This window comes from Vanacampus margaritifer, chromosome 5 (assembly GCF_051991255.1).
Source record: "Vanacampus margaritifer isolate UIUO_Vmar chromosome 5, RoL_Vmar_1.0, whole genome shotgun sequence".
NCBI classification, from domain to species: Eukaryota; Metazoa; Chordata; class Actinopteri; order Syngnathiformes; family Syngnathidae; genus Vanacampus; species Vanacampus margaritifer.
In genome coordinates, this window is record NC_135436.1 from 20390527 (window position 1) to 20404934 (window position 14408).

A 14408-nucleotide genomic window follows, 5' to 3' on the forward strand; every position below is an offset into this window, starting at 1 on the left:
CCCAATTAGATGCCCCAGTAGTTGCGTGAATTAACACCTCACATGGCCACTATTTGAGGAATTACAGAATAGGCATTTAACTCATTCACTCCCAGCCATTTTCACTGAAGCAACCACTTCGCTCCGGGCTGTTTTACAGGATTTTAACTGATTTTGCAAGGCCCACAGAATATTGTGTTCTATTGCTATGAAAACACCCCAAAAGAAAGATTTGAGTCTCTTCTTTCATCAGAAAAAAGTATATTTGTATCTGTTTCCGTTTTGCAGCAATTAGCATTAGAATATAGCTAAGTTTCATCATTATTCACATTTCTGGTGAAAACACTGTCAAAAACTTTTTGCAACATAGCCCTGGCTGATCTCTTATACTTTGCTGCCACCTGCTGGCCATTTTTTCAAAGCCTTGTGTATGCTCTTGCATAAAAAAAACATCAATATGTTTTTGGGAGTCAAGGACAAAGCATTAAAAATGTATTTACACGTTTTTGGGTTTGAATAAGTTAAGGGTGGTTCGTATTCCATTTATTTTGCATTTTTAGACTTTTTTGTCTTTCTGTAAAATTTCTGACATTTTTGGCAACTTTGTGTACATATTATGGTAATTATGCTTCCTTTCTTCCTTTTTGGGGAATTTTTTTCTGCCTTTTTTGCTATAAATTTTCTGACATTTTTTGCAATTTTGTGGACATTTCATGGTAATTTTCGTGATTTCTTTTTTGTTTTTGGACATTTTGTGGTTACTTCGAACATTTTCTTTTCTGCCTTTAAAAAAAAATTCTCTGACATTTTTGACAATTTTACGGACATACGTTTATTTTCTGCCTTTCCTCTTCCTTTTTGGACATTTAATGGCCACATTTTGGGCATTTTTAGGTATTTTAAAAAGGAACCCCGTCCGTCAAGTTTGCTCTATATTATTTATTTGGTTGTTACTAACATAACTACGAGATTAATTTTAATACAGTACGCCGCCATTGTTATTTACGTCGCATCGCATTCCGTGCGTAGTGACGTAGAATGGCGGCTGGCTCTCTGCCGAGCAATGTGAAACGTCTATAAAGAAAGCAAGTTAAGCCTCGTAGCGTTCCTAAAAAATAACATGCGAACGGGAGAGTCACCCTCCCCCACCCAGTGCTCTTATCATCTACCTTTCTTTTCCTTACAGCCTAAAAATTTGGACTCTGACATTTTTTTTAAAATATTTAATGATTCATTAAATATGATTTAAATATTATTTTATCTAAAAAAATAATGTCTTTTTTTTTTTTTTTTTAAAGATCCACAGGGAGCCACGGGAGAGGGACTAACGAGCCCCATGTGGCTCCAGAGCCGCAGGTTGCAGATCCCTGGCCTAATAATAGCAACTCAAATGTAATCAATAGTCATGGATGTGAATGGAGCCTCTACAGTTCTTATAGACTTAACCATGTGGCCAATGTCATAAATGTACAAATAGTAAGGTGAAATAGCGATGTTGCTAACGTTGAAAGAGCTATGTAAAAAAAAAAAAAAAGGACTCAAGTTGGCATTTGACTTTCACATACTGCATGTTTATTAAAGTAAAGTCACAGTGTGGAGTCCAGTTGAAAAAAAGACAATCATCGAGTATCATTTGAAAGGCATCACATCAGAAATAGGCTGAACACACGGCTTGCACATCTCGCTCGGACCAATGCAACAAATCGGCTCGGCGTTTGAACTGTTTGTGTAGAAGAAGGCAAATTTATAGCTGCTACAGGACTGTTTAAACTTCTCAATCTGAGATGAGGCTACATCCAACAGACACCCTGATAACTCCACAATATTAGTGTATAGCAGCTAGAAAAAAAAACACTGAATGTTTTCAAAGTTTGCATTGTTGGCCTGACGATGTACACACAGTGGAAGGCATTGAAATGCTCGCTTGGATGTTAAGGTTAATAATCACACACATCTTTGATGAAAAGGCTACGACTGCCAGCACCATTATTGCACCAAGAAGACCTGACTACATTCAATATGACATACCCTATGCAGCATACCGTATATTTAGGATTCTAACAGAAATACATATACATGTAGACCACGTGAGGTAAATCTTTGGTTTTGTGCTCATTGAGTCTGGAAGCAGACAGCGACTACGTGTCAGACCCGTTCAGTGTGGGGTGAGTCTGGCGGCCCCGCGGGGGGGCGGGCGCCAGGGGGGGTAGAGGGAGACAAAGCAAATGCAGGTTACATAGGCCTCTCTCACCTCGCTTCCTGGCGCGTGCCTCAGCATCCACACAAACTCCAGCACCGCCATGAAGATGGCCACCAGTAGGCCGCACACCAGCACCACGAAGATGCCGCCTATGTTTTCCATGCCCAGACCTGCGGGAGGGGAAGCAGGAAGTGAGATTGGAGGGGATGCAAGCGGTAAAATGTATGATGGGAGAAAGAAGATGAAAAAGGCAAGAACCTTTGGCCCGGTGGTCCTCTTCCTTTGGACATTTGCCGCCATCCCACCACTTCCTCTTGAGGATCTCTAAGCGATTGTCCTCCTGAAGCTTGAGGATGGCCAGGTCAAACTCATCACGGTACACAGAGCCTGCAGTCAAAACACAGGCAAAGCTCCAATGCATTACAAATGTACAATACCGTATATGTTAAAGCGGGTTAACATTATTATTATTATTTTTTTTTACAGTTAGCTTTTATTTAGACTTTTGTTCTGTGTAAATACGTTTTTGAAGAAGGTTTATCAGGTCTTATTTAATTAATTTATTTAAAAAAAATGCTGTTTTAGCTTCTTTTTAATATATGGAGTATTTGTCAAGTGCAAGATAAAAATGATCAGTCACAAAGTAAATTAGGTAAGTAATTAAAGTTTTTGTTAACTGAATGTGATTCTGAGGTTACAAATTGCGGAGTGGAATAATTTGCGCAACAGTGTAAGAATATGTTGTCCCGTTGCACAACGAGGCACACTCAGATACAACCATACTTACTGTTTTTCATCCAATTCTTTTACATTTATGGCTGATAAGTGTTTTTCATACTAATATGTTGGCCTACTTAAGCTAGAGAATGCAGTTTCAGTGAAAATGATGTGGATGCTATGGCTGACACTGACCTGAAATGAACTTGAAATGAAGAATGGAATTGAACTAGAAAATAATAAAATGCTAAATTTGAATAATGCTAAATTTGAATAATGCTAAACCGTAAATTGCAAAAAAAATGTACGATGCTAATGTTGCTATGCTAACATGCCGCAAGATAAAAAAACTAACAAAAGCACAGAGACACATTGATAAGGATTTTATGTCTTTCCCTGTATCCGAGTACTATTTCTTCTAAGAAATAAAAGGTTTTAGATCTTGCTTTCGAATTTCGGTACCATTCATGACGTGATTAAACTACTAACATGCTAACAAATATCAAGAGAGCAAAGTGAATAGCAAAAGTGCCAAGACAGATAGATGAATAAGGATTCTATATCTTCCCCAGCATTCAGGTAGTATTTCTAGCGAAAATTGATCAAATGCTAGCATAACAGTTACGTTAACATTTAGCAATCATATGCTAACATTTAGCAAGCATGAGTAATGAGCAACCGTGAGTGATAATCATGTGAGCTACGAAAAATTGTCCAACTTCACTTAAATGGTCCTAAGACGATTATATATTCACTATAAATAATGTATCTTTATTCATCTATCAATGCCAGCGACATGTAGTGAAAGGCAGAACAAGTAATGTTCAGTTAAACAAGCTCAGATTTCCCTTTGAGTAAGTAAATTTGTGAGTACACTGAGACAAGACCATTCTTTATTTATGATACTTTTGATAGTTAGATTTTTTGAGTAGTAATGTGTTTACTTAAGTAATCTTTAATTGCACTCGTCAAAGTAGTTTTAATATGTATACCAAGAAAGAGTGCTTTTACTGTGTTAGATCTATTGTTGCTTGCGTGATCTGTTTTGGTTTGTCAGAGAGACTTTTGCTTTGGGTGCTTGTCACATGACTCAAAGAAACAACTAGTGATGTAGTCACGTGACCGTACATGGAGTCTCCGCGGCTTGGCACACAAGCAGTTTTTCAATGAAGAGTGGTCGGATGTCTACCGAACAGACAATGACAAAGGACAATGTCATCAGTTTTGGTCTAAAAATGTTGACATTTCAACCTACAAGAACTCCACTTGGAACATAAAAAACAGCAGGCTGTCTAGGTCTGTGTTTGAAAATGAAAACGCTGTGGGGGAAAAAATAATCTGCAAGCTTTCCCCCCCCCCATTAAATACTTACTCTGATTCAAGTAATTATCTGGAGGACTATCTTTTACTTTTACGTACTTGAGTCCTATTTTTAAAAGAACAGTACTTTTGGCTGCTCCACCCACGTCAGCTCAGCAAGCAGGCCAGTCAACAGTTAGAAAGGAGAGGAAAATATCAAAACAACACTGATTGTAATTGCCGCGTGCAGCTGGTAGCGCTTCCGCCTTTCCAGACGACACGTCTCCCAGCATGATGTCAAGAGCGAGGAAGAGATACCAGGAGACAGGCTTGTGGGAGGCCTCGATGACACACTTTTGAATGGTGGTAACAAGTGCTTTTTCAGCAATCCACTTTTTTTTGTTTTGTTTTTTTGTTGTTGTTGCTGAGCCTACTTAGAAACAAACGCATTTATCAGATAACAAAAGCACCTTGTGAGCGCATATCTCCCCCAAGGTTAACCATTTATCAAATAGGAAATAATACCACCACCTGATTTTTTTTTACAGATGATATAGAACTTAAACACACCCCTGTTAAAAATAACATATCTGATCTTTAACTCATTCACTGCCATCATAAATTCATAAAAAAAAAAAGATTATTCAAAATTTGGGGCGACAGGCAATTAATCGCATGACTTCACTAGTTAACTCACGATTAATCACAAATTTTTATATCTGTTCTAAATGTACAACAAAAAAATCTAGGTTTTCATACTCTTGTTAACAAAAGTGGAATTTTTTTTAAACTAATTGTAATAGTTCAAATAAATTTTTGACATTTATAGCCGTCAATGGCAGTGAATGAATAAAAAAAAAAAAGATTATGAAAAATTAGGGGGAACAGGTGATTAAAATTTTAATCGTGATTAATCGCATGACATCACTACTTAACTCAAGATTAATCACACATTTTATATCTGTTCTAAATGTACAACAAAAAAATCTAGGGTTTCATACTCTTGTTAACAAAAGTGGAAAAAATGTTAAACTAATAGTAATAGTTCAAATGAATTTTTGACGTTTGTAGCCGTCAATGGCAGTGAATGAGTAAAAAAAAAAAAATTTGGATGCAGGAAATCTTTTTATTAGTATTATTTAGAAATACAGTAATGTATATTATTGCCTGTGCTATTCAGTGGCCCAGCTATGGGAAAATGCACAAAAGAAGGTGACACAAGTGCGCACACCCTAAAACTAATATAAGTTCTTTCATCCATCTGAAGAAAGACAACATTAAAGCACTATACTGCTATTAACATGCCTCATAAAAACATACATAACTAAACAGAATGTAAATAAATTAAACAGTTATAGCTACATAAAAAAACAAACAAACTTTAATTCACTGGAGATTGTGCTATTTCTGACTTGCATGCTTTGGCTGTATATGCCTGTGAGTATTGCTATATTATATGTCTGCATCTGCCACTCTGCCATGTATGCTTAAGGGTTATAAGTTAAAACGCCACAATACCGATGCTAAGTGTTAGCATTAAGCTAGCTGACTTTAAGTTAATGTTGTGGTAGTTTTAAATACACATGGTGTAAATGTCTTTGTTTTATGCTAAGTTTGAAAGTAAAAATCAACTGTGGTCAATAAACAGCTTAAAGCCTCTTTTTTTGAAAAATTATTCATTTTCTGTGAACTGATGCTAGTTGTGTGCTACCATTGAGCACTCAGGCGGCAGTCAAAGCCAAAACATTTGCCCGAACCACGGCCGATATCTCCGAAAACTCAAGGCACCACTGTACTTGTAAAATCAAGTGCAACGTTTATAAAACGATGTTTTACTGAAGCACACTTCAGTTACCGTATTTTGTTGGAGACATAGTCACGGCGTGCTGTGTGGAGATTGGGTTTATCCATCCTTGAGAGGAATTTAAATGACTGGTGTTTACTTTCAAGGTATTTTTCTCTCCATCGACACCGGCACTCAACATGTGATCAAAGTCGACGTATTTGAATCTCCGAATGAGCAGCGAGTCACGTCACCACAGGGAGCCAAATTTCACATTCTCTTATCTTGCCTTCTCCCATCCGGGCATGGAAAGAGACACTCTATTAAAGCCTGTTTGAGTTTTTGTTGTTGCATCATCTCTCCTCCTCCGTGAGTTTGCCTTTTCTCAGGTGTTACTTTCCAATGTATCTTTTGACGCCAAATCCTTCTCTTGCTCCTCAACTTATGTTCACCATGAATTGAATTACTTACATTTGATTCCCTAGCATCTCCCCCACTCACCCAGCGGCATTCCGATACCGTAGCCCTTGGTGTCGAGGAGCCCGCCGATCTGCGTCAGGTTGCAGTTCCGCTGCCGGTAGTATTCGTTCATGGTGCTCTCCAGCAGGTAGGCGTAGTTGGAATTGAGGACGCGAGCGATGCCCTCCTCCGTGCTCTTCACAAACACGCTGGGCTGCTTGGAGTGCATGAAGTTCCACATTCGTTGGTACGTCTGGTAGCGGGAGTTCTGCAGAATTGCCACACACCGGATCTTTAGCAGACATGTTTTGCCAGAGGTCAAGAACATTTGTCATTTTACCAAAAATAACTCCTACTCCATCTTGAGGCATCTCAGTGCCAAGAAACTGTGGTGAAGTGAGTTATGAAGCTTCTTTTCCACAAAAGTAGTGCTTTGCCGGCATAATGGTGCCCCCAAAAATATGTTGACGTGAGTTAAGGAACTTTGTTTCGAAAAAAGTAGTGTTTTGCCGGCATTTTGTGACACCTTGGTGCCAAGAAACTATGTTTTAAGTGAGTTGTGGAGCTTCTTTTCCACAAAAGTAGTGCTTTGCCGGCATAATGGTGCCCCACCCCCAAAAATGTTGATATAAGTTAAGGAACATTGTTTAGAAAAAAGTAGTGCTTTGCCGCCATTTTGTGATACCTTGGTGCCAAAAAAAAACATGTTTTAAGTGAGTTGTGGAGTTTATTTTACACAAAAGTAGCACTTTGCCGGCATAATGGTGCCCCAAAAAAATATGTTGACGTGAGTTAAGGAACTTTATTTAGAAAAAAGTAATGCTTTGTCACCATTTTGTGACACCTTGGTGCCAAGAAACTATGTTTTAAGTGAGTTGTGGAGCTTCTTTTCCACAAAAGTAGTGCTTTGCCGGCATAATGGTGCCCCCAAAAATATGTTGACGTGAGTTAAGGAACTTTGTTTCGAAAAAAGTAGTGTTTTGCCGGCATTTTGTGACACCTTGGTGCCAAGAAACTATGTTTTAAGTGAGTTGTGGAGCTTCTTTTCCACAAAAGTAGTGCTTTGCCGGCATAATGGTGCCCCCCCCCCCCAAATGTTGATATCAGTTAAAGAACATTGTTTAGAAAAAAGTAGTGCTTTGCCGCCATTTTGTGATACCTTGGTGCCAAAAAAAACATGTTTTAAGTGAGTTGTGGAGTTTATTTTACACAAAAGTAGTACTTTGCCGGCATAATGGTGCCCCAAAAAAATATGTTGACGTGAGTTAAGGAACTTTATTTAGAAAAAAGTAATGCTTTGTCGCCATTTTGTGACACCTTGGTGCCAAGAAACTATGCTTTAAGTGAGTTGTGGAGCTTCTTTTCCACAAAAGTAATGCTTTGCCGGCATAATGGTGCCCCCCAAAAAATGTTGATATGAGGTAAGGAACATTGTTTAGAAAAAAGTAGTGCTTTGTCGCCATTTTGTGACACCTTGGTGCCAAAAAACTATGTTATAAGTGAGTTGTGGAGCTTCTTTTCAACAAAAGTAGTGCTTTGCCGGCATAATGGTGCCCCCCAAAAATATGTTGACGTGAGTTAAGGAACTTTGTTTCGAAAAAAGTAGTGCTTTGCCGCCATTTTGTGACACCTTGGTGCCAAGAAACTATGTTTTAAGTGAGTTGTGGAGCTTCTTTTCCACAAAAGTAGTGCTTTGCCGGCATAATGGTGCCCCCCCCCAAAAAATGTTGATATGAGTTAAAGAACATTGTTTAGAAAAAAGTAGTGCTTTGCCGCCATTTTGTGATACCTTGGTGCCAAAAAAACATGTTTTAAGTGAGTTGTGGAGCTTCTTTTCCACAAAAGTAGTATTTTGCCCCAAATGGTGCCCCAAAAAAATATGTTGACGTGAGTTAGGAACTTTATTTAGACAAAAGTCGTGCTTTGGCACCATTTTGTCACATCTTGGTACCAAGAAACTATGTTGAAATGAGTTGTGGAGCAAAACAAAAGTAGTGCTTTGCCGGCAAAATGGTGCCTTAAGGAACCTTTGCTTAAATTAAAGTAGTGCTTTGCTACCACTTTGTGACATCTAGGTGCTAGGAAACTATGTTGAAGTGCTTCTTTTAACGCTTTGCCAGCAAAACGGTGCCAAAGAAATATGTTGAAGCGAGTTAAGGAATGTTTGGTTAGACAAAAGTAGTGCTTGGTTCCCAGGAACTATGTCGACGTGATGCCAATCGAACGAGCGCGGAAGAGATCAATTGGACTGTATTTCCATGAGAAATACGACCTCCGACTTGAGATCATGAGACTCCTTCCAGCAGAAGGAGCACATTTAGCTACTTTATGCGCAAGTAAGTTCTCTTCCCTTGTGCTCTCGTAGCGGAACACATTCTTCACTTCGCATTCTAACTTGCCTTCCTCTTTCTTTGGGCTTGTCTTCCGCGACATCATTAACAGTCCAGCGGGCTATAAAGCACACAGCGAAGCAGCCGGCAGGCCCGCGTATATTATCCCTTCGCCCCCATATTAGTCTTCACTGCCTCACTTCCCTTGTCACATACTCGTTCTCTATTCCCCACTGTTTTTTTTCGCTAAGGTCACGGCGGTTGCTTCGCTCGAGACTTGCACCCGAGTTCTTAAAGAGAAAGCTATCGAGGAGGCAGGAAACTTGAGCAGGCGGATAACGTCGCAGATGACCCATCGACGAAAAGGCCACTCGGGTCAATGTGCCGGCGTTTCATTTTGACTGAGCACCGTCAACAATCTATCAAAAGCAAGCATGCGCGTGAACCCTGACCTGGAAGAAGGTCATGGTGGAGCCCCCGTGCATGGTGCCGTACTCGATGGCCGTCTGATCCGCCAGGTCGTCCACGGACTCGATGGGCACCTCCATCCTCTGAACGGTGAGGAAGGCGGCCAGGTTGGCAGTGTACGAGGAGATGATGATTAATGTGAACGCCCACCTGCGCCGGGGAGACCGCAGCATATGTATCTCTTATGCAAATGAGCAGACAGGTGTTTAGAGATAAACAGCGAGGGAGAGCGAGGAGCTTTACAATGACGGCAGGTGGTAGACGAGAAGACATGGCGGTGTGGGCATGGATGAAGGTGATAATGTCAATAAAAGAAGAGAAAACATATAAGACGTTTGAAGACCAAATCAAGACGATGAGGAGTCCTGCTCTACTTTTTAGAGTGTGATAAGCTACGTATTTTATGTTTCCTGATCAGGTATTCACTATTGTATATGTCATCATGTGTTATACACTGCTGATTGTTGGCCTAATGACATATGGCAAAAAAAATTCAACCAACCTAGCTACATATTCGTATAACTTTGATGAATGTACACATTTCAAGTTACACGTTATTAACAATATATTATTAACGCCACATTTGCTCTATGGTCTCAAAGTATTTTCCATAAACATATTCACCGCCCGTAAACCCTGCAGTGTGAGATTTTAATAATACTAATAAAAATAACAATAATAAATGTGCCAAAATGAGTGTGTTAATTTTTAGTTAATTTAAAGTTCCTTTTTCTAACGTGCGATTGATGACCGCCCCTTACTTGGAAAGCCTGTACTGGGGGAATTCCGGTCGCAACGCAGCAGACACATCCACATCAAAATTTTGCAGTAATAAATGTAATAATAATGCATATATATGTGGAGACTGACTTTTGACAAAAAAAATAATTTTATAATTTTTTTTATACGTTTTATTGTACATTTTGAACATATACAAAATTTGTGATTAATCCCGAGTTAACTATTGAAGTCATGCGATTAATTATCATTAAAAATGTAATCGCCTGACACCCCTAAATAATAATAATAATAATAATAATTATCATAATATTATCCTCACTTTTTGACATGTTTCAACTCCCACATAACAAATCTGATTTACACTTATTTCATTTTCAACAAAAAAATCATGCCACGATGTTCATACTGTTTTTGCACAATTTAACGTTTAGTATAAAAATTTCCTAATCATTTGCGATCGGACATTCAACTTTTTAAGTCAGCATTCCACTCCCTTATATACGACTCATCAGGTTTTGAGTACTGCTGCGGTGACGCAATTGGTGAAGTGCATATATATATATATTATAGTGCTGTCAAAGTTAAAGCGTTAATTGATTAATTTAAAAAAATTACAAAAAATGATCGCATTAATCATGAATTAACGCATATTAATCGCACTATTAATTTTGACAATAGATTATCCTTTAGCGTGACAGCGGATGGCTACGTTTAAGGTAGCACAGGTTGTGTTTGAGCAATTAACATAATTTCATGAATGTTTGCGTATCACATTTAGAATATTTGTTCATGTCAAAATATCGGGGTCATTTTTTCCCCCCCATTTTAAATTATGCAAGTAATTAACTGATTAGAAAAAGAGGAGGATGAGCATGTGCAGTGGATCAAAAAATGTTGAAGACATCCTCATAACATTAAATGTCAAAAAAATGAACACATAACCGGTTATCTTCAAATTTGGCGGGGAAAAAATGTAGATAAAAAAGCCTTAATAATTTATCGTGATTAATCAAAAATTCTAAAATGTGATTAATTTGATTAAAAAATGTAATTGTTTGATAGCTCTAATATATTATATAATCACCGCGGACAAACGAATGAGGATGACGAGATGACGGATCAGCAGCTATGACGAGTGCACCACACTGACCACACTCCGCTGACGCAGCGCGTGGACAGCGCCCTGGGGGCGATGGTGGACCCTTGCTGCATGAAGCCCCCGACAGGGAACCACAAGCTGTTTCCCAGCGAGTACTGATTGATGAGCAGGTTGCAGCGGCCTTTCAGACAGGGGTGCGGGTTGTACCACTCGTAAGGTGTCAATCTGTGGAGAACAAGAATGCAACCGTGTACTGGGCTCCAGGCAAGCAGCGTGAGTGGGAATACAAGTCAGTACGAGTATTGGCATTAGCATAAAAAAAAAAGTAAAGAAGAGAAGGAGAGAGTTAAATCCAACAGTCTTTTAGTTGCCTCCAGAGTGTCTACTAACTTCTTATTCCTATGTGCTGCCTACTTTAAGAATAAAGTTTGACATATTTGCAACAGTGCTCTTCAGATAAGTGCAAGTTTGTAGTAGTAATTTGCCGCAGTCTTTAAGTATCTTAAGAATTTTTTTTTTTGTTACCCGTGGGCAGTATTTTATTTTGAAATGGCTTGGTCAGAACCATCAAAAAGCCCAAAACGGGTCACAATAGCGCCTAGGGGTTGTGGACTTACAAGTATTATAGCATAATTTTTGATAAAAATGTTACATTTTATGCAGTCCCAAGAATAGTAAGTAGTGCAGTAATAGCTACTACGACGGATAAGTTTGTTCGATGAAGGCCATTTTATGAATTATCATGTGGCGCGACCAAAAATAAATTTGGGAATTTTATTTTGAAATACATTTAACTCTTTGGCTGCCAGACGTTTTCAGAAACGGGTTGTCCCCAGTGCCAGCCGATTTTAAGCATTTTGACTGCTCTTTCAAGGTCCATAGAAAATTATGTGTTTGGACTATGGAAACACACATACTACCAAATGAAAGATTGGACTCTCATCTTTAATCAGAAAAAAAAGTTTGTTTCTACCTTATTTCGTTTTTGAGTAATCAACAATAGAAAATGGTTAGTTTCACCTCTGTTTTGAAACAAACGTCTTTTAACGTCTTTGGCACTCCTCCATAGGATTTTACTAAACGTTATTTAACGTTTTTGGCAGTCAAAGAGTTAAAGACAGGTGTTTGTACCACTCGCAAGTCAGTCAAGAACACATGGGAGCAGCTAGCATGTTTGTACTGTCTCACAACTATGTTAGAAAAAAAGTTACCATTTTATCAACTTGTATGTAGTGGTCATATTTCAACATCATGTGGTAGGACCTGGAAAAAAATATAATTCTCCCCCCCCCCAAAATTTATATTTTAATTATAATTCTACTTGTGCGGCTAGCTAGCTCGTTTTGTTTAAATGGCTAATTGTTAGCCTCAACTTAAAACATTTATTTACAATAATATGGCCTGATGTGACCTCACTAGTCTTAACATGACATTCTGATTAATATTACATTTGCGGAATATGAGTTATGCAGCAAAATCCAGCCGTTTTTATCCATCTCAGGCGGCGGCCGTTTTGCCACTTGCTGTCAACTGAAGATGACATCACAGTTGCTTAGGGCTCAGGTAACGACCAATCACAGCGCACCTGTTTTCTGAAGCTCAACTGTGATTGGTTGTTGCCTGAGACCTGAGCAACTACAATGTCATTTTCACTTGACAGCAAGTGGCAAAATGGCCGCCTTCTGATACTGAAACGGTTGGATTTGGCTGCTTAACTCATATTCCACAGTGGTGTTAAAGTCCGGTCCTCGAGGGCCTGAGTACCGCATGTTTTATAGGTTTCCCACGTTCAACACAGCTGATTCATATTTAAGCTAATCAGCAAGCTCTGCGGGAACCTGATAACGATCCTGATCATTGAATCAGGTGTGTTAGAACAGCGAAACCTCAAAAACATGCAGGACTCTCAACACAATATTAACCAAAATACCGTATTAGACTAGTGGGGCTTATTAAGAAATATTTTTTGGGGTTGACTTCCCTGTAAATTGAAAATGACACCCACGTCATGTTTTTGTGGTACAATCCAAAACAAAAACAATACAATATATTAAATTGTATGTGGAGCGCATTCATTTTTTAATTGAATGTTAGTGGTAGGAACAGTACTCTGCAAAAACTGCACAATCATGACAAGAATATTCACAATTCACACAGGAAGGCTGGAGCCAAGATTTGAACCCAGAACCTTAGAGCTGCGGCTCAGATTGCTAATCACTATATCAGCGTGCTGCCGTAGCTACTGCCAACACATCTTGAAATTAAACACAGACATGACAAAGCTTTTAGTTGTGGCACCAGGAAGGTTGCAGATATCTCAATTAACATCAACCTTCTCATGAAGTCCGCACCCTGAGCATTATTCTGAACTTCCACCTATTGTTCCAATCCAGCATCAAATTCACTCGTCCTTCTCTCACCTTCAAAGGTATTTATAGACTCTGCCCATCACTCATTAACTAATGTGTCAGGCACAGTGTTTGGGAATCACTGCTTCACAGTGCAAATTAGGACGAATAAATGTACTTTTTTTGCATTGCCTCGTTTTGAGTTTCAGTTCTCTATCTGACCACCAGGTGTCAGTGTTATGCTGAAGACCCAGCCCAGACAAGGGAGCGTCTCTTCTCTTTGTGTTGGATATGATCACTTGCAGAGACTTGAGTGAACAGGACAAAAACATGTGTCTTTGCCCCCGTAGAACGAAGCACACAACACTGTTCTGCTTTCTTTTGATTCCTTTCTATTCCAGTAGGCCTTTTCACCATGAATTCACACACTTCTGTGGAGCGGAAACATTAGTGATCTCCAAAGGGACCACAAATCCTTTCATGTCATTTAACAAAGGTAGAGCTGTTGAGAAAACAAGAGTACAGTGGAACCTCAGAGTTTGAACGTCTCGGAACTCGTACAAATCGGACTTCAACCAAAAATTCTGAGTAAAAAATGCCTCGGAGTTTGAACTCATTTTCGGAGTTCGAACACCCAAGCAAAGCAAGCTAAGCCGAACGTACCTTGAAAAACGGATAGCGAAGACGAGCAATGCCAAAATCTCACGTTGCGGTAGTTGAGACGATGCACTGCTCAGTCAGATCGCGAATACTCCCGGAGGTGCTCCATACTCGCGAGTGCATTTTGATTTTTCCACGACAATTTTCTTTGCCAAAGAAAGACAACAGTTCCAGTGGCAGCAAATAAAAACATACAGTGCTACGAACCAAAGTGGAATTAGGAAGGAGATGATCACGTCGTCGTAACTACCGTGACTACTTCTGTAAATACTGGCACGAGGACACCCCTTAGCTGTTCAACAACGTGCCTGACGTTAAACAACGC

The 14408-nt window shown here is 39.2% G+C and overlaps 1 protein-coding gene across 7 annotated transcripts in view; it reads right to left on the bottom strand.

The window, feature by feature from the left end:
• The window catches only part of grik4 (glutamate receptor, ionotropic, kainate 4), a 333823-nt gene that overhangs the window by 1342 nt on the left and 318073 nt on the right, over window positions 1-14408 (bottom strand). For all 7 annotated transcript variants that reach the window (XM_077566650.1, XM_077566644.1, XM_077566647.1 and 4 more), the window contains 5 exons: window positions 11127-11300; window positions 9220-9385; window positions 6480-6705; window positions 2438-2566; window positions 2231-2349 (listed from right to left, as the gene is read on the bottom strand). In XM_077566650.1, coding sequence (XP_077422776.1) covers window positions 2231-2349; window positions 2438-2566; window positions 6480-6705; window positions 9220-9385; window positions 11127-11300 — 814 coding nt within the window. The remainder of the gene's footprint in view (window positions 1-2230; window positions 2350-2437; window positions 2567-6479; window positions 6706-9219; window positions 9386-11126; window positions 11301-14408) is intronic.